At 42.5% G+C, this 21,701-nt stretch overlaps 2 protein-coding genes across 2 annotated transcripts in view; both read left to right on the plus strand.

Annotated features, from left to right (window-relative positions):
- The first annotated feature begins 4,245 nt into the window (after positions 1 to 4,245).
- On the plus strand, positions 4,246 to 19,780 carry LOC139466054 (uncharacterized). Its single transcript, XM_071248068.1, has 3 exons — positions 4,246 to 4,254; positions 7,929 to 9,622; positions 19,375 to 19,780. Exons 1-3 carry the CDS (start codon positions 4,246 to 4,248, stop codon positions 19,778 to 19,780), a joined length of 2,109 nt encoding a protein of 702 aa, XP_071104169.1.
- LOC139465295 (HCS2 neuropeptides-like) overlaps positions 15,568 to 21,701 on the plus strand; it is a 61,217-nt gene continuing 55,083 nt past the window's right edge. Inside the window, exon 1 of the mRNA XM_071246978.1 lies at positions 15,568 to 15,836. The gene's annotated coding sequence lies outside the window, so the exon portion shown is untranslated. The remainder of the gene's footprint in view (positions 15,837 to 21,701) is intronic.

The following is a 21,701-nucleotide window of genomic DNA, read 5'->3' on the forward strand; positions in this document are numbered from 1 at the left end:
AGCATCGACCTACGCAATTGGGATACGATGACACGCATCAGCCCAGTCAGCGAGCCTGACCACGTAATCCCGTTAGTCACCTCTCACGACAAGCATTGTTGCTGAAGACCAATTTCAATCCGGATCTTCAGGGGGGTGTCCGACCTGAATAGCGTCTGTGCATGTGCGTTATTATTCAACCTCCATTTCCTGGATTGATGCAGTCGATGTTATGTGAGAGAATATGGTTAAACGTCGTTCATGCAGTAGTATGGCAGATGTCGACCTGTAAAACCGATACCCACCAGCTGTGTCCATGCATATATTTAACACCGTAGTCGAAGGGATATACACAGACAACCACATGTGTTATATACTTTAAAGGAATATACAGACAGTTAACATGCTATGTAATTGTTCAAATATTATAGGATATTTCGCTGCATTTTAATATAAACTGTCGGGTAAAAGAAAGTATACACTTGAAAACTGGATTTGACCAAAAGAATTACAAACGTTATCAAAACGTAACTGACTTAAAACAGTCGCTGAATCACTACAAACCTAAGTCCAAAACATAGCTATGACACCCGTATAAAACACCATCGAATCACAATTTATTGTTCTATTTTAGTTACCATCACACATGGGTGTGTCATGTACTTTACATCCTTTTGTCCTGTAGTTTAGTACAGCATTGACGGACATAATGATTTATGTATGTGCACAGTTGGCGATCTACTATGGGGAAACAGCTGTCTCAACAATATGTGCTGGGTGTTCATTTCACTGCTAGTGTAAATATCGATCAACCAGCCCGCACTGGCTTCTCGCATTTAATGTGTGATACGAAATAAATTGTTTGTTCAGAATTATTTATATGTTCAAACGGAGAAGTGCTTTTGACCATGTTGACATGTTGTGTTTGTTAATTGTGAAAACATAAATATATTTGACGGTGTTCAGTAAATAAATAGTGTGTTAGATACAGATGGGAATAAATAGATTGTTCTAATAGACACACCCATACAAATAAAATGTACACATTATCAAAAGTTCATATGAACTGTAAGCGTTCTGCGTCTCCAAGGCAACGGTAATGTTTGAAATACACGTGGAGTTTACTGAGTCACACAATTCCTATTGACACACAATAGGCAAAACCTCTTTAATGTAATCGACACAAACCAAGCTATTAGAGTAGACATAACTCGGTACTTAGGAGCAATGTCCAGCTATTTATCATCAACAATGTCAAAGATTAATCCAGGCACGATAGTTTAAAGAGATCATGTAACATGACAGTGAGTGAGTGAGTTGGGTTTAACGCCGCTTCGAACAATATTTCAGTTATATCGCGGCGTGTCAGCTTGATGTGTGAGGAAAGCGCGAAGTGATGCAGGTCTTTGACGTTTACCACATCGGTGAAATACCTGAGCAGGATATTGTGCTGGCAAACCTAGAAATATAACCAGACGTGTCTGTCATACAGACCCTGATACAAATATATCCAATACAGCCCATGCAAGTCTATAATGTTTGGCAAGTCTAGATTACTGCAGTATCTGAAAATGAAGAGAGTCTCTGGGCTCCTTTTTATTATATTTTTATCAAGATCATTTAACAACTATTTCTCCTGTAAGATATGTTCATTTCAGAGACCAGACGTTAGTATAAACGAAGACATAAAGGAAGAATCTTGATAAACTGATCTGTCGTTTGTTTGTGTTGACTGCCATCAATTACTGGCTGACCATCGTTAACCTGTCTGAAGAGAAACCAGTTTATTGTTTGTGCGCCCACGGGTCATGCCAGGAAGATAACTTATGAATAGTTTTGATTATTTTGAAGACAGCCTCAATGCATGTTGTCCTTGTCATAAGGATTTGAAAATGTTTTTTTCATTACCGATCATCCAATCATAGACAACCCATCACTTTGAGATAATGACCGAAATTTTATACTGCTGTTATTGATGCAAGAAAGAAAAAGGGTATTGTGAATCCCCAAAGAGTGAGCTTGGGTTAACGCCGCTTTCAGTAGTATGTCAGTTATATCACATCTTCCCGAAGCAAGGGAGTTAACTGACTTTAAAAGTCCAGTTTCCACCCTTGCCGAACTAGGCTGGAATTACTGGTCTCGATCGTAGCGCCACCGGTGGCTATTACCAGTTATGTCCCTTCTATGCTTCTCCTATTGACCAATCAGATTCAACCTCTCGTATCACTTGCGTTTGCTTCACAGAAAATGGTGGCGCCCAGTTAGGACGACCTGATCGATAATCAAGATCTATGTTGTGATAAAAGGGGTCTTACATCGCGAAATGCACCAAACACGTGAGCACCTTGATTAAAAACATGAAAAGATTTGGAAAATATCTGCTGACAACGAGTTGGCGGTGCACATGCTTTGCAAATCCTGCAATCGACCAAAATCTGCACGACAGTTTACGAACCGGATTTACGAACCAGCCAAAATGTAAAAATGTAACTTTTATAGTCAGTTAACTCTCTTGCCTCGGGAAGATGGTTATATCATGACTTGTCAGCTTGATGTGGAAGGGAAGCTGATGCAGGTTGTTCAGGTTTAGCACGGGATGGCGCTAAACTGCATCCTTCATGAACCGTTACACGTTGTGAGTGTCTCTACAACCAAGTAAGGGTAACAGTTAGTGCCAGAAATAAACTTATCTTATTCAAACATCTATAAACTGAGGAGCAAAACAAACTATACCTCTCAGCTGATTTTAAAATGTTATTTTTATTATTTTCAATCGAAAATATCTTATTATATTAAACATAACTGTTCTGTCGCGTAATCAGCATTTCTGTGATAGGCATTTAGGAGTTGGAGTACTAAGTAAGGATATCATTTATAGATGAACAACTTCTTTATTACAATTAAGAGCGACGTTTCGGTGTAGGTTCTAATACCGTTATCAAGCAAGCTTAATGAGCACTCCAAAAATACTTCTACATTACGTTTTAAAATATAATTTATATAAAAGAAATAATCCGCATAATACACAACTGCTGATGGGTATCTTAGACATCTTATCTTTAAATCTGCTTTTTTCGGCACATAGTTGCATCATTTCAAACATGGTATTGGCCATGAGGTTATAAATTCAGTTCCTAGGCGTCTTTGAACAAATATATTTTTTATTCAAAATTACAAAGCCACAGATAACGTTTCACAAACTGTTACAGTTAGTGAGTTAATATTTAACGTCACATCGGCCATGTTTCAGCAATGTCGTGATGGGTACAAACTGTTACAGGAATGAGTGATGGTTAAATAGACATAATCAAATTTAACAACAGTTCTTCTTATTTCCAATATCATTAAAAAAACAACTCGCAAAACATGTACTTTCTTTTGCCCCTCCGTTTATCTACAAAATATTGTCATAAATTAATGAGCGTAGTTTTATGCTGCTTTAGCAATATTACAGCAATATCACTAGATACCAGAAATGGGATTTACACATTCGATCCCTTTGAGAAATCGAACACGGACCTTCGGAATGCCGAGCGAACGCTTTAACCAATACACCCCCGCCCCTTATATCCAGGAGACTTGACTCGGCTTAAAAAAATGTAGTTTATCGTTTGTAGTGTTGATCCATTTCTGCCCAGCTAACAATTTCACGTTGTGACAACGTTGTGGTAACGTTAGGGATATTACGTCCATATAACGTTATTCTGTATGTTGTCACAACGTCATGGGTTAACGTTGTGTTACGTCATATTCATGTCGTCACAACGTTGTGATAACGTTGTATTTAACGATGCGGGAACGTTGTATTTTTACGTAGTGGGAACGTTGTAGTTCACGTTGTGGTAAGTTGTATTATACGTTGTGGCAATTTTATAATATTGCGTCCCTACAACGTTATTCTGTGGACTACTATGGACGTTGTCACAACGACGTGAACTAACTTTGTGTTACAAGGATAAAATACGTTATGACAACATTATCTCATGACCATTCCCCGCAAAAATGTTGTAAAAAACATCCCCAAAACATGTTCCGGAAATGTTTTAATATATGCTTTCGTCACATGAATGTGTATGATTCGAGATACACTTTACCAATGTTTTGAAACCAGGGCGTCTAATAGCCCATTTAACAGCTAGGTCGCGTTTTGCTGACAATGTTCAAAACGTAACAACACCGCTGAGCTGTTAACTAGTTACATATGGCCATAACAAATAGTCAGACACCATTACCCTTAAGGTTTGTACTGCAGGAAACAAAATAAGAATGGCAGGGGTAAGGGGTTGACCATGTGATATTCTGGGGAAAAAGTATATTGTCGCCGAAAATTCTTGACAAAAATAATTATTGCTTGAATCATCGTGAAACCTTCATTGGCCCTGTAGACATGACAGAACTTGCTGATGCGAGTGAAATTGTGAAATGAATGGTGCTTGCAAATGGTTCACGTACACTCGTAACAGTATTTCAAAAACAATTTTCATCCGGGTTTGAGCTAGAAGAGAGCTATTTTTATCGACAAACACATCTATACTTGTAGTTATCATATAACATGTTTCTGATCCGACCTTACACAGGAGCTTCACGTCAGATATATACAGTTGGAATAAATTTAAGAACCACATAACATATACAGTCGCACCCTGTCGAACACCTGGGGGACTAGAGAACAAGTTTGACTTAACGGGAGTTCGACACGTCCGAATCTACCTCATTCCTATCTGCCCCAACCGGGACGAGACTGTGAGTTCCATACAACCAGGAATTCGACACATCCGAGTTCGAGACAACGGGGTTCGGTTGTATTTTCATGTTAAATAACATTTTACATTGTAATCTGTGTTAATTCTCTGACGAGACTGTTCATAAAATGCCTCATATTCCAAATTTTTCATGCAGAAACCGAATTCGATATGCAATAAGATGGTTTGTAACGGTTCCATGACGCTAGTTGTATTATGTAGCAGTTCCGTGGCTTCCTCTACTTATATATATGACCGTCAGGATCACATGATGTGACGCATACGTTTGTCCATCTGGAAGAACATTGTGTTCATTGTGATACACCTGCTGTCATCACTACTAGTATTTGATAGTGATAGTAGTCGCAATGCAGGGTTGCGTCCCTTGGGCACGCCAGAAACCTATGATTGTGGGTTCGAATCCCGGTTCGCCCCGATTATGTTTCTAGGTTTGTCAGCACCATACCCGTGCTCGTGGTACTCGGTGATATATAACTATAAAATTATTAATCATAACTCAGAATGATGAGATCTAATTTGTCCACATGATCTTGATGAAATACTGTGAAACCATCCTTCGAGGGTAATGCATTTCTCAGCGGGGGAAAAAATCTCTTATACCCCGCCACGAGCAATACAGGCTGCACGTGGATTTCTGACAGACAGAATAAATCCCTTATACCACGCTTCAAGGCTAAAAACCGTGCGCTTTTTCCGAGTCAGCGGACATCACGTGACATAGCACAAGTTATTTTCAGCTCAATCTGTTTTCTTTCAATTTTGAGTTTGTGTTTATTCTTTTACGTGTCACAATGAAACATGTCGGTTGTAGCGTTATCACGATGGGTACATGGGGTTTCATGCGTCCCTCGTTAGGTGTCATAGCACTCGCCTCCGACTCTAACGTGGTATGCATAAATCCGTCTCTTTGCCGACATGTTTAATGTGACACTGTAAAAGAATTAACACAAATTCAAAATTGATAGAAAACAGCAGGTCACTCTGGAGTGACTTGAGCCGGAGGTTGAGTAAGACCCCGAACCCGCGTAAAGAAAAAAGACTTTGAAATATTATGATTGGGCCCAATTAACATTCTGCCGAAACATAGCTTCGAATTTTTGCTTTCTGTAAAATCTTCAAGAGGGAGGAACCCTATAAATGCATCATATACATCTGCCCGATATACCTAGGTAGCTACTGACACATCTTCAAACGAAATATCTAAGTATGATCAAGTGCTTGTATCTCTGGTCTTGTAAGGCATGTCACAATAACCAAGACCCCATCGACATCATCAAATGCTTGACATCAAATGAACATGCTCATGATATAGTCGGAATCGTACAATCGTCTGTGCTTTATGCAGAGATTTCTATTGGATATGGAAAGGGGTTTGTCGCTTTGTTTACCTTATGGAATCATACAAAGGACATTGTCTCACAAAAATAAGCAAAACTGTGTCAAATTTTACCAAAGTACGAGAATGCCACGAGGGGACATTTGGATCAGTTGTCTCATAGTCGCGCTGTGAATGACATTTTTGATTTAAAATTTGAACAAAGGGCGACAATGTGAACACGCGACATTTTCAAGGTCAAAACATGTCACGTTGTTGAGTAGTTGCCCTATCTAAAATGTGTAAAACAGCGACAAAGCGATATCACATGAGACAAGTAAATGGCTTGATTTTTATAAGTAAATTGCGTCTATTTGCAATTGATAAGTGGAAGTTATGAATATTAAGATCTACCGTAAAAGGCGACTACGCTTGTCAAAAGAGGCGACTAATGGTATCGGGTGGTCAGGCTTGGCGATTTGGTTGATGCATGTCATCGTATCCAAGTTGCGTGGATCGATGTTCTTATTGTCAATCACTGGAGTGTCTGGTCCAGACACGATTATTTACACACCGCCGTCATATAGCTGGAATATTGCTGAGTGCGGCGTTAAACAACAAACAAACAAACAAATCTGGGCTAAAGTGTTCATTGAAACTGTTTTCTTACAGAAACGTACAGTGGACAACAAGTGACGAGTGGTAAACATCACCAGCATCACTGCACAACTCTAACACGTACACGGTAGTAATAATACACAATGATAGTTTGCCTTATTAGATACAGAAGAGCAGAATACCATTCCTGAAAGTACACGTCTTTGTTAAAGCATTGTCTGTGTATAAGAGCATAAAACGTGCTTTTGTTCAGTGCAGACATAGCTACCCACATATCTGAGGCAGCTGATCGCCTCCGTGGTCTAGTGGATAGAGTGTTTGCCCGGAGAGCGAATGTCGCTGGTTCGATCCCCCGCACCGTCATACACAATAACGTTAAAAAATGGTTATTGCTCTTACCTCGCCTAGCTCTCGGCATTAAGGGGGTAGAAAAAGGACTGGTCAGTATATACTGTGTCTATGAGTGAGGTCTATGCTAAACTCCGGCTTGGTATCTCAGGAGGCAAGCGCTATAAAACCGGTATTAGTCGACCCACTTATCTCCTCTCCCACCCACCCCCCACTCTCTCTCTCTCTCTCTCTTTCTCTCTCTCTCTCTCTCTCTCTCTCTCTCTCTCTCTCTCTCTCTTTCTCTCTCTCTCTCTCTCTCTCATTTGTTTATGTGCAGTTAAGCATTGTTGATTCTACGCTGGATATTCGTCTTATGGAAGTGGACTTTTAAGGACGTGGTTGGCGTCGACCCTTGGGTAATCACCAAGTAGTTCTTGTCCCTGGCTACATTGTGACATGTGATATGCGTGCACATGACGCAATTTCTTCGTCCCACATAAGCTTGGCAAAGCAGCCGCACTGTTGAAGCCTTATTTGTTAATGAAATCCGTGCTCCATCCCTGTCCGCCACACCCTTCGGATTTACTATCGGAGGGCTCTCGGGACAGGCGGAAGCTGAGACTCGGGGCCTTCCGTCAACAACAACCGAGTTGCTCTGTCGTCAATTTAGAGAGCAAAAAAACGAGAACGACATGAAGCGTGAATATCTGCCGTGATTTTGATTAACAACGATTAACGCCTGGGTGACTTCTGCTAACACCTCCGGATACCTCAAAGAGTCGGCTTCCCCTTGACATGCAATATCTGCACATGCATCATTTATCCTAAGCACATCCCTCCCGCTTCCCGACCTGCATCACTCCTGTCACCACCTTCCTCCCGATCCCCGCCCCACACATCCGTCCCTTTTCCCTATCCCACAGTACACCTCTCTCCCTCTTCCCGTCCTGCATCTCTCGCCCTCACCCCCTCCCGCCCACCACCTTCCTCACGCCCCCGTTTCTCTCCCTGTTCCCGCCCTGCATCTCTCGCCCTCACCCCCTCCCGCCCACCACCTTCCTCCCGCCCCCCGCCTCTCTCCCTCTTCCCGTCCTGCATCTCTCACCCTCACCCCCTCCCGCCAACCACCTTCCTCCCGCCCCCCGCCTCTCTCCCTCTTCCCGTCCTTCATCTCTCGCCTTCACCCCCTCCCGCCCAGCACCTTCCTCCCGCCCCCCGCCTCTCTCCCTCTTCCCGTCCTGCATCTCTCGCCCTCACCCCGCCCAGCACCTTCCTCCACCCCCCGCCCCATACCTCCCTCCCTCTTCCCGTCCTGCATCTCTCGACCTCACCCCACCCACCACCTTCCTTCCGCCCCCCGCCCCACACCTTTCTCCCTTTTCCCGTACTGCATCACTCGCCCTCACCGGCCCCTCCCACCCACCACCTTCCTCCCGCCCACCGCCCCCGCCCCCCGTCCCACACCTCTCTCCCTCTTCCAGTCCTGCATCTCTCGCCCTCACCCCGCCCAGCACCTTCCTCCCGCACCTCGCCCCATACCTCTCTCCCTCTTCCTGTCCTGCATCACTCGCCCTCACCCCGCCCACCACCTTCGTCCAACCCCCCGCCCCACACCTCTCTCCCTCTTCCAGTCCTGCATCTCTCGCCCTCACCCCGCCCACCACCTTTCTCCCATCCCCCACCCCACACCTCTCTCCCTCTTCCCGTACTGCATCACTCGCCCTCACCGTCCCCTCCCGCTCACCACCTTCCTCCCGCACCCCGCCCCATACCTCTCTCCCTCTTCCAGTCCTGCATCTCTCGCCTTCAGCCCGCCCAGCACCTTCCTCCCGCCCCACACCTCTCTCCCTCTTCCCGCCCTGCATCTCTCGCCTTCAGCCCGCCCACCACCTTCCTCCCGCCCCACACCTCTCTCCCTCTTCCCGCCCTGCATCTCTCGCCTTCAGCCCGCCCAGCACCTTCCTCCCGCCCCACACCTCTCTCCCTCTTCCCGCCCTGCATCTCTCGCCTTCAGCCCGCCCAGCACCTTCCTCCCGCCCCATACCTCTCTCCCTCTTCCAGTCCTGCATCTCTCGCCTTCAGCCCGCCCAGCACCTTCCTCCCGCCCCACACCTCTCTCCCTCTTCCAGCCCTGCATCTCTCGCCTTCAGCCCGCCCAGCACCTTCCTCCCGCCCCACACCTCTCTCCCTCTTCCAGTCCTGCATCTCTCGCCTTCAGCCCGCCCACCACCTTCCTCCCGCCCCACACCTCTCTCCCTCTTCCCGCCCTGCATCTCTCGCCTTCAGCCCGCCCAGCACCTTCCTCCCGCCCCACACCTCTCTCCCTCTTCCCGTCCTGCATCTCTCGCCCTCAACCCGCTCACCACCTTTCTCCCGCCCCATACCTCTCTCCCTCTTCCCGTCCTGCATCTCTCGCCCTCAACCCGCTCACCACCTTTCTCCCGCCCCATACCTCTCTCCCTCTTCCCGTCCTGCATCTCTCGCCCTCAGCCCGCCCACCACCTTCGTCCAACCCCCCGCCCCATACCTCTCTCCCTCTTCCCGTCCTGCATCTCTCGCCCTCAGCCCGCTCACCACCCTCCCCCCTCTCTCCCTCTTCCCGTCCTGCATCTCTCATGTAAGAATTGAGGTGAGACGAAACGGAGTTTAACGTCGCGTTGAAGATTATTGCACTTATATAACAACGTGCAGGCATGCGTGTATGTGTTGCTGCTTGTAATAGTCTGGACTAATGCCGGTTTTAGAAAACTAGCCTACTGAGACGTCATTCAGTCATTCACATGGATACCACACTCAAACTGATTCCGAGTCCTTTTAACACCTTTTTGCCGATTGTCAGGCAGGGTAACAACAAGTACAATTTTTAACGTCTATTGGTTTGACGCTGCCTGGGATCGAACCGCCGTCCTTCCGCTCTCCGGGCAGACGCTCTGTCCACTGGACCACGGTGGCGGTTTATATAATTAAGATGTAAAGCAATGGGAAATCGTGGAGCAACAACAACATGTTTCCATTCTACGTTTGAAACCCCTGTGTTTATAACGGGGCGAGGCGGGTAGCCTAGTGGTTAAAGCGTTCGCTCGTCACGCCGAAGACCCGGGTTCGATTCCCGACATGGGTACAATGTGTGAAGCCCATTTCTGGTGTCCCCCGCCGTGATATTGCTGGAATATTGCTAAAAGCGGCTTAAAACCATACTCACTCACTCACTGTGTATATAACACACTACGTACTATCACAGACATGCCTCTAGTCTGTCTTACAGGCCCTGATACATTCATATCAACTACAGCCCATGGAAGTCTATAATGTTTGGCAAGTCTAGATTACTGCAGTATCAGGAAGAGAATCACTGGGCTCCCTTTTTTATTAAATTTTTATTAAGATAACTGAACAACTGTTTTTTTCTGTACGATATGTTCATTTCAGAGACTATATATTAGTCTAACATGCCTCGAGATATATAGTGATGATGATTTTGTATTAACTCCATACGTTTAGAAACACGCCCAACCTCCATATCCTTCAAGAAGTCTTTTAGTAGTCTTGCACAATCTGTCATACAGACCCTGAAACGAATATATCCAATACAGACCATGCAAGTCTATAATATGTGGCAAGTCTAGATTATTGCAGTTTCTGAAAATGAAGAAAGTCTGTTGGCTCCTTTTTATTATATATGATGAAAATAATCTGTCGAATATTTCTGTAAAATATATTCATTTCAGAGATTAGATGTTAGCCTAGCCTTTCCAGTCAATGGGTTCACTCTTTACAGACGTACCACACACGAGAAAGATTTTACACTAACATAAAATGGAATTGATTTGATCACAAACATCTGTCCCTGTAATTTCGGTGATAGTGGGATACTGAACCACGTGTGTCCTCCACTCCCTGCCACTTAGATAAATCTGTTTTGTCTCCCTACATTTCACCAAAAGACGTCGAAAACCTCTAAAAAGAAGCCCACTTAGCGACATGTCTGCAGCGTATTATACCAAGCCCCCGTATCAGTATTACCACTGCTCCCCTTCAGACCAGCTGAACTATTTGTTGTGAAATGTTGAGCATTTGAGGTGTGTGAAACGAATTAGTGGTTGTGGTTGGTGGTGTGGGGATAAGGACAGTTGGTAATGCGGTAACAGTGCGGTTAGAAGAGGAACTAGTGGCATCCAGTTGGGATGTACAGCTGCATAACGGTAGTTTGTGTGTACACAGGAATAGTCGAGCAACGGTTCGGTTCGTCACCGTTACACGTTACTATCAACCAGGTGACGGTGGACTGTGGTACCGGGACAAATATTATAATATTATGTATTTTCACTACTCAACAACCCGCGTACGCCCCACATGCATGTTTGTTTGTTTGTTTGTTTGTTTGTTTGTTTGTTTGTTTGTTGTTCAAAACCGCACTCAGTAATATTCCAGCTATATGACGGCGGTCTGTAAATAATCGAGCCATCACGAGCATCGACCTACGCAATTGGGATACGATGAAATGCATCAACCAAGCCAATGAGCCTGACCATGCATCTGATCCATTTAATAGACTCTTACGACAAGAATAGGTTGCTGGGGTTATATGTATACACAGTGTATTTTCCAATTTCCGATCCCGTTAGTTGCCCCTTACGGTGGTGAGGTGAAATGGGGTTTAACGTCGCGTCCATGATTATTGCACTTATATAGCGACGTGCATGTACGTGTGTGTGTGGCAGCTTGTACTGGTCCGGACTGATGCCGATTTATAGTGCTAGCACACCGAGATACCATGCCGCAGTTTACCATGAATACCCCTCTAAGACACAGTATACTGACTCTGAGCCGACCAGTCCTTGTTTTAGCCCCTAATGCCGAGCGCCAGACGATGTAACAAGAAGTACAGTCAAGTCCCGTTAACCCGAAATGGTTGGTTGCATATGATTATGTCGGATTAACGAGTATGTCGGATAAACGAAATTAAGCAGTATCAACTTCGTGATCGAAAATCGGACAACTTCACGATAGATAACGATACAAACACGTAATAAAAAAATAAATATGAAATATTCATATTGTTATGTTACATTGTCAGCGGAATATGTTTCCTAATCATGTAACCTCTAAAGCTCAACACAAAACAATTGTTACTGACTGTATGACTTATTCAAAATACTTTAAAAAGCATAGTCTGGAATGGAAGTCGCAAGTTTGAAACTGGTACCGCAAAGCTTAGAAAGCTGCTTTCTTAGTGGCTAACGTTGACTTCCTGTTAGTCATTTCTTTGGTCGATCATGGTTCGCGAAAGGTCGTTCTGACGTGACCTGTAATGGGATGTCCTCGGCGATAGCGAGAACGGTGGTATTCTGAAACTAAAATTTGATATAATTTGAAGCCTTTGAAAAAAGTATAAAACATATAAAGACTTTTATTTTCGGATATAATTTTTATATGTCTATATAATTTTGGAAAAAGTACAATATTTATGATGTTATAAACTTCTCAAGAGAGAATCAGTCCTGTTGAAACGAACATTGCCATCTCAAGGACTCTGAAGTAAAGCTTATCTCAGTCAATAATGATAAACGTTACATGCATTACCAAACTTTTTTTAAAAGGCCTTGTATAAGGTTCAAGGAGCATTTTGGGGTAAAGGTTGGGAGTCAAATAGGTACACACACTTTATTTGTCTTTAATGCATGCCTGGTTACAGAGTAAATACAAAAAACGATTCATGTAACATGAAAAATTGGCATTTTGTTTATGCATATTGGATGGTCAAAAACACAAATTGTCGCATGGAAATCGGATTGATCGGATTCAGCATACATCAATTATGTTAAATAGTCCCAACTTTTACCCCAAAATGCCCCCAACATTAACATTTTTTAGATATTGTACTAGTCTACAACTGTTTATCGGCTGCTCGTGAGGCATATTACACAGAAGTAACAGAAACATTACCAGAAGCTTGATCTTATAAGCGTTTTAACGGTGGCAAGTGACTTCAAATCATGCGAATTGTAGCATCAAAAAGCCCTTGTTGATTCCGCACCGTGTGTTAACATCTGACGTGTCTCGCCGCAACTTCAAATGTTTTAACACGTGTTGATGCCCAATGCATTCCCAGACGAGTGTATTAAAGAGGAGTGTAAAGGCATGGGTTTTATTGCAGTTTTTTTGGTAAATTCTTCACTAATGAGGCCGATGGTGGTAGGGGAGTTCTGTTGAAGTAAACACATAATATACAACGATGGGTTGCTTTTAGAGCGCTCACCTCAACGACAAGAGAAAGCTCCCCTGACAAGCTGGATCGTCATTATCGGGTCAAATTACCCACATGCTAGCGTTCACTCACATTTCGTGCTGCACTATTACTGTGGAATATATGTATTATATGAAAAGAAAACCAATCTAGATTATAAAAAAAGCAAGTCTTTACAGCCCTTTTCCACCAGCATCAGGACGAAAAGTATTTAAAGGGGTGGAATTCGTTTAAATGTATTGTGTTTCATAGACTGCATGTAAATCTTATTCCCATTATCAATCCCTCCTTTCTTGATGTCTAATGGTGACAATGTTCACGATATTGTCAATCTCTGCCCCCGCATTGTGGAATACTATTCCACAGGAGCCCAAATGTGCTGACAATTATTATTATTATTATTATTATTATTATTATTATTATTATTATTATTTATAGATTAAAATATAAAATGCAGCAAAGAGGGTTTGGGTGCCTAGTCAAACCCACCCAGAACCTTTCGGAGAATGTGAAGACTCCCCAGCACTGCAGCCTTCTGCATTACCCAGATTGTCAGAAGGGCTGTATTCCTGGAAGCAAACCTGGGTACTCCCCCAATGTCAGTCAACAGATTGAGAGGTACCAAACCTGAGGCACCGAGAACAATGGGGAGTCGGACAACATAATCATTACATAATCTACATCTTATATTATTATTATTATTATTATTATTATTATTATTATTATTATTTACAGATTAAAATAAAAAATGCAGCAAAGAGGGTTTGGGTGATCCTGGCACAGTCAGGCTGGTTAGGCTCATCATCAGCTCAGGGCCCTTGCCCCTCTCTACACGCAGCCCAAACAGCTAATGGGACTTCTCCCAGGAAGCGGAGAATGTGAAGACTCCCCAACACTGCAGCCATCTGCATTACCCAGATTGTCAGAAGGGTTGTATTCCTGGTAGCAAACCCGGGTACTCTCCAAATGTCAGTCAACAAATTGGGAGGTACCAAACCTAAGGCACCGAGAACAATTGGGAGTCGGACAACTTTGTACTTGGGATGCAAGCGAAAGTGACATTTCGAAAGCGAGGTCCGCACATTTGCATTATTTTTCCTGAATCTTGTCATAAAATTCAATGATTTAAATGATTTCATTGGATTTATCAAAAAGGACAAGATCAGGTTTGTTGACCTGGATACGTCTGAGGCTGTATTCCAAAGAATTTTGTATTTATCATTTTCCATGACACCCTCTACTGTTTGTGTTCGTTGCATATTCTACATTTCATATTAACATTTTGATGTTATTATTGTTGCTGTTGTCATTGTTTACTTATTATTTGATACTTTTTATGAACATTTATATGGTTTCCTGATTAACTGAATCGTCAACCAATCATGTAACACGAACATTGTCAAGCTATTCTAGTTTCTGTTCAACAATTTGATGTATTGACAGATTTCCATTACAAATTGTCAATGAGTTACAATTATGAGTTATATCATGTATCAATAGTTTTTCCTATGTTTGTAAAGGCGTTATACGAAAACCTGGTTACATCGTAAAACAAGTATGAGATGTGTGAGAGTAGAATCGCAACTAATTTCATGCAATGTCGTGTTACAAGATAATACCAGTACTACATCCTTACCACTACAGTGTTTGAATATAACCAATTTATATGGTGTTATAGCTCATTCTATATAGGCGGACGACCAGAGAGTACGACCTGTTGTCAAACCAATCCTAAACAGCATTTAACATGAAGAAATGATTTCGGATACAGAAAATAACTATTTTTTCCTTAATTAATGCTCTGTTGTCGGAAGTGATCGGGTAGTAATGTTTGATCGCCTCCAATAAATCTTCTCATAATGGAAATATTGCATTATGGCGTCGGGTTAACTTCCGGTCTATGTTTAACGCTCGTTGTGGATGGTTCTCGATTTGCTCTAGCTGAGCGCGGACCTGGATCCAGGGGCATTAAGTGAGGGAATAGACGGGCCGCTCCCTCGCCATCAAATGACCTGTATATGGGGTTGGGTAATGACACAGACACGATCCATTGGTCCCGGGAGACGAGAATACAGTACTCGGCTCTCGACTGTGTAAGGTGGGGCACGAGATTTGGGGTAATAAATCCAACACAACAAAGTGCACTGCCTCGGTGTGTTAGTGTGAAATTAACAAACGCGTAAACTGAAGGATATTTTGAAATGACCCGTAAATGCATATTTGGGTGTGAGACATGTGATTGGTTAAAGGCGCCTCTTTGACAGTCATAATCTCCACAAGCATTCAGCCAATTGGCCACGTGGACAGATGCCTACTACTGTAAAATAACATAGGAAATGGGATGAGTTTGCGAAGGGAAGGGGAAGGCGGATGCGTGTGACCAAACTTGCTCCTACGCTCTGGAAGTTCAAACGACGTCATCGCCGGCTGAGGAGGGATGGTAGTGTTTGGTAGCGGTCGCGAGGAAGAGGTATTGAGGACACAGACATCACAGGTGGATTAACATCAGTGGTTTGGAAAGACGTACTTGTAGGTAGCAAGTGCTAATTGTGCCGTATTATCTATTGGCGGAACGTTTTTAAAGGTTAGTATTACTATCTGATTTTTGAGCATCTTCTTTATTTTATACTGTTTCCACATAGAAGATACCCTTTCACACAGCAAATCAAAAAGTAAAACAAATCATACATGTACTTTTGTGTTTAAAAGGACAAACTTTTGTGTTCTCAAACTTTAAAATGTTCGTATCCTCGATGACATACCATACATTGTCGCAAAGAGATGCGGTTCATTGGCAACTCTTTCATTGAGGCTCACGGAAATGAACACCTAAGTTTATACAGACACTTTTGTTTAAATTGACGAAATTTAAAAAAAGTTAATAAAATAATACACATTGTCGCAAAAATACGGTTCATTGTCAACTCTTTGCGCGAAGTTACAGAAATGAATGCATGCATGTTTCCCTTTAACAAAACTGTTTTGCTTCAGACTATGTAGAATCTGATCAAAACTGTATTGAGCCAACAATGAGATTTCGGCGTCGCTAACATATATTGGTACATATAGCGTGCTAACTATCCATATGGAAAAGCCGCTAATTTATCGTTGTCTGTCGCCCATTTGACGAAAATAGTGTTTGAAGATGTAACAACTCTCTGCTACCTGTAACTCTGATGTAAGACACATGTGCCTGATGCGTTACATAACTGTCAGAAAATGACCAGTCGTATATAACGGACAGTCTGTTCGCATGACCAACATGCCTAAAGAAAAGGAAGTTGAACCTCATTAATCCACTCGAATTGATCCACCGGATAAACGGGTTTCCTGACTAAAGTTGCACGTTGGCTGACGAAATAGATGCGTATCCCGTCTGCGGGAGTCCAATCGCCTAGTTACATTGTGATATTGGTAAGGAGAAGTGTTGAACTTGAAAAGTATATTATCCTTATCTGTATTCACTTAGTGTTACTTTGTACTGTTCCCTTTAACCTATTGATTGATTCTTAATTTACGTTTCCATTGTGTATGGGTTGAAAATGACCAAGTGGTCGCCTTTACATGTAATGGAACAAGCCATTCACTGTATCAGACTTCTGAAAATAATAACCCAGTTGTAATCAACTTGTATGTCGGCGTCCCTTCAATGTGGCAGTGGAGGTAGTGAGTTCACGGCATTAGTTAAAACCTAATGAATCCATTAATTATTGAAATGAATCCCTGTTTATTTTATGGAACTGAGAGAGTGTGTGTGTTTGGTTTAACGCCGCTTTCAACAGTATTCAAGTTATATCACGGCGTGTCAGCTTAATGTTGGGGAAAAGCCCGAAGTGATGCAGGTCTCAGACGTTTACCACTTCGGTGAAACCCACGAGCACGGGTATGGTGCTGATAACCCTAGAAACATAATCGGGGCGAACCGGGATTCGAACCCACAAGCATAGGTTTCTGGCGTGTCCAAGGGACGCAACTCTTCACATCGAATCGTAGCGCCTTAGACGACTGGGCCACCCGTGCCCCCTTAATGTATTGAAACTTCTGACAAGTTTGAAGTAAAATGCCGGGTAAGGGAAAGTATAAATATGAAAATAGGATTGTCCAAACAAATGGAAACGTTATCTTAACCCGACTAGGCGGAAAACAGTCGCCAAAACGTAGAATATTTGAGGTCCAAAACACAACTATGACACCCGTATCAAACACATCACCATCGAATAGCCAGTTCTTGTTTGTTTCATTTAAGGGGCGGTAAGGGTAGCCTCGTGGTTAAAGCGTTCGCTCGTCACGCCGATGACCTGGGTTCGATTCCCGACATGGGTACAATGTGTGAAGCCCATTTCGGGTGTCCCCCGCCGTGATATTGCTGGACTATTGCTAAAAGCGGCGTAAAAACATACTCACTCACTCACTCGTCACGGCGATGACCTGGGTTCGATTCCCGACATGGGTACAATGTGTGAAGCCCATTTCGGGTGTCCCCCGCCGTGATATTGCTGGAATATTGCTAAAAGCGGCGTAAAAACATACTCACTCACTCACTCGTCACGGCGATGACCTGGGTTCGATTCCCGACATGGGTACAATGTGTGAAGCCCATTTCGGGTGTCTCCCGCCGTGATATTGCTGGAATATTGCTAAAAGCGGCGTAAAAACATACTCACTCACTCACTCTTCACGCCGATGACCCGGATTCGATTCCCGACATGGGTACAATGTGTGAAGCCCATTTCGGGTGTCCTCCGCCGTGATATTGCTGGAATATTGCTAAAAGCGGCGTAAAAACATACTCACTCATTCACTCACTTGTCACGCCGATGACCCGGGTTCGATTCCCGACATGGGTACAATGTGTGAAGCCCATTTCGGGTGTCCCCCGCCGTGATATTGCTGGAATATTGCTGCGGCGTGCAACCATACTCACTCACTCACACAAATGTAATCCTCGCACACATTCACACATATAATTGTATTCCCTGTTTCATGCTGATAACACATTATGTGTTTAAATCAAATCTTATATGTATGGTCAGGTTAGTCACACACACCTTATTTTACAGTGGTTAAAGTACACCGAACAGTTAGAACTATAAGGTACATTATACAGGCAATTTTTTTCAGGTAAATTGCGATGCATTTTATCAATCTTAAAGTTAAATTGCGATGCATTTTATTAATCTTAAAGTTACGGAAAATGTTTTGTTACTGCCATTTTGTCATTATAATTCTTGGATATGATCACATAGCCCGTCTCTTTAGGTGTTGTATATTTGATGAAGTACCTACCTATGGCTAAATGAAGAAAGCCAATCTAACGAGCTGCAAGAGAAAAATCTAGCAATGAGTAAAGTCGATGACGAAAGCTGAATATTTTTCTCAAATTGTACTAGCAAAGAAAAAAACCTGATGTTCAGATATTTAAAAGAACAGCTTGAAGAAAACCTTTAAATTAGCCTTTTAGTAAAAGAGTAAAGGGTTGATACTATCGAAGTCTACTTCACATGTAAAGGAAGATATTGGATGAATTTCATGACCAAGGTTTTGTTCGCATCTTAAATTCTGTAGACCCTGTGATCTTAGTGGAATACACCTACTAAGGCACATACTTGTTCTTTTGATGACAAACTCCAATTTCTTTGGATGGCAATGATAAGTTTGATAAGTAACTAATAACGAGATGCACGATCAATTTCTTCATTACATGTGTACGTCATTTACTTGATAAAGGTTTCTGGGTCGCCATTTAAATGTCGCTACAAATGTAAGAAAGAAGTTAAACATCAATACTTTCTTGTCATAATTTAGATAACCAGTTTGAAAGCGCTGGAATTTTAAGCAAGACGTCAAATATTCAGTCCAGTGTTCATATGTCAGACAAATGCTTTTAGTGAGTCATAAGGCCAACAGCCCACGATACAATAATATTTGAAATATAATCTCCTACATACAAAGGTATTTACATTGTATGTCAAGGTTTTTTGTTTCTCATTGCAAACACGTTTTCAGTTGATTGTTGGTCTGTGTACTATGGATGTGGATGTGAGTGTGGATGTGGATGTGAGTGTGGATGTGGATGTGAGTGTGGATGTGGATGTGAGTGTGGATGTGAGTGTGGATGTAAGTGTGGATGTGGATGTGGATGTGAGTGTGGATGTAAGTGTGGATGTGGATGTGGATGTGAGTGTGGATTTGAGTGTGGATGTAGATGTGGATGTGAGTGTGGATGTGGATGTGAGTTTGGATGTGAGTGTGGATGTGGATTTGGATGTGGATGTGGATGTGAGTGTGGATTTGAGTGTGGATTTGAGTGTGGATGTGGATGTGGATGTGAGTGTGGATGTGGATGTGGATGTGAGTGTGGATTTGAGTGTGGATTTGAGTGTGGATGTGGATGTGAGTGTGGATGTGGATGTGAGTTTGGATGTGAGTGTGGATGTGGATTTGGATGTGGATGTGGATGTGAGTGTGGATTTGAGTGTGGATGTGGGTGTGGATGTGAGTGTGGATGTGGATGCATACATTAGATGATTGTAGTCTTCACTATCACATATCTTCTTCTAATGGTATTCATATTCCACAAGCTTCACATTTTTCTTCAAACAAAAATTCACAGTATATGTCACCCTGAGGAATATTATTTTGTCCTTCTGTGAATACACATTTGACGCAGCAGGATTATGTGAAGCCATTGTCATTCCTCGGTCGCATCCTTCGCCATCACGGCATACAGCGCGTGATCGTAATTCCAAAATCAGTGATATCCTCCAATTTTATCGGATATTTTATTTGCGGGAATGTTTAGATATATGGTATTGTATTTAAATAACGTATTGACCATTCATGTTTTCTCTGTACATTGAATCATATATGGCGACACAACCAATTATTTAGAAAATGATCTGTGTCTTACCATATGACCCCACAACCTATGCCGGTCGTAAGAGACGACTAAATGGATCGGATGCATGGTCAGATTCGGTGACTGGTTGATTGCGTGTCATCGTATCCCAACTGCGCGGAACGGTGCTCATTATGTCAATCACTGGATTGTCTAGCCCAGACTCAATTATTTACAGATATTAAAAAAAAAATAATTAGAGAACAAAATACATCGATGTGTGAAATAATTAATTCTCATCAATTGGCTCCTAAAATGAATTTTATTCTAAAATACATAAGTTCCATGTAAATAATCCATTTATCCATGTGAATATTGCTGATTGCGGCGTTAAACAACAAACAAACAAACATGTATCCCTGGGATGTATGTACAAGCGACTGATGTACTTGTAGTCTTACAGTAGCGTCACATCAACATTTGAAAAATAAACGTGACAATTTACTTAAATACGCAACCACCGTTCATTAAGCTGTTTTTCAGCTGTTTGTTTATCAGCTCTTGCACACTATACAGAGGAATCTTGATGAAAAGATAACACCCACCACTGGATAGTGATCATTCTACCGAGCACGACACACTTGGGACCGAGGGGCAGTTAGACGGAGGTACTCGCACTGACAAGCCATTGGACACTGAGGGTGAAATAACGAACTTTTTCGAACTGATAGATATAGAAAGACAACCAAGGGGGTAGTTGGAGAAAGTGGACATTTCGTTTGAGGGCAATGAGTCGGAAATCTCGCACAGTCATAAAGAAGGGCTTTTAGCAAAACGAATAACCCCTCTTGTGATGTGGATGGCACCGCAGATCCGAGTTGTGTTGTGTGCTTACATTACTTGATTGGTTTGGTCACAGCAGTAAGAGTATTTTTAATCTTTTTAAGGCCCTGGGACGGTTCAAAGGTTTGCAAGAATCGATTTAGATAGTATGGGCTGTTAATTGTATATTTAAGATTTTGAATGTCGCATTCGAACAAATTGCCCCTAGTCTATGAATTGAAGGATTAATTTCGAATTAATGAATGAATGAATTAATTAATTAGATGCATAACTCATTTCTCTGTGCATGGTTGTTGGTATAAAAAAAAACAATGCTTATGCGTATTATCACTTCGTAGTGCGTGGGTGATCCAGTTGTCTTTAGCCATTAGGCGTGTCTGAATCCCAGATTTGCCCTGTTTATGATTTCGTGTTTGTCAGCACAATACCCGAGCTCGTGGGATTCACCATAGTCGTAAACGGTTAAAACGGGCATCACTGGTCTTTTCGTCAACACTAAACCGACACGCCGTGATTAAACGGAAATGCTGTTCAAAACGACGCTAAACGCACCCAGTGAAAGAGTCAAGAGTCATTGTACGATTCGGACTATATCATAAATGATGATACCAGGTGTTCGCGAAAGGTGAAAAGGTTCCCGACCGATGGCACCCGTCACAAACATGGTACAAGTCAAAATAGGGAATTGCATCGGACATTATTATTGTCACTGATCCATCAATTTTAGAAATGTCCTCCATAGAACTGTTTGAAAGCTTTACAGAGGCC

This window comes from Haliotis cracherodii, unplaced genomic scaffold (genome assembly GCF_022045235.1).
Source record: "Haliotis cracherodii isolate W230 unplaced genomic scaffold, xgHalCrac1.p SCAF_18, whole genome shotgun sequence".
Lineage (NCBI taxonomy): Eukaryota > Metazoa > Mollusca > Gastropoda > Lepetellida > Haliotidae > Haliotis > Haliotis cracherodii.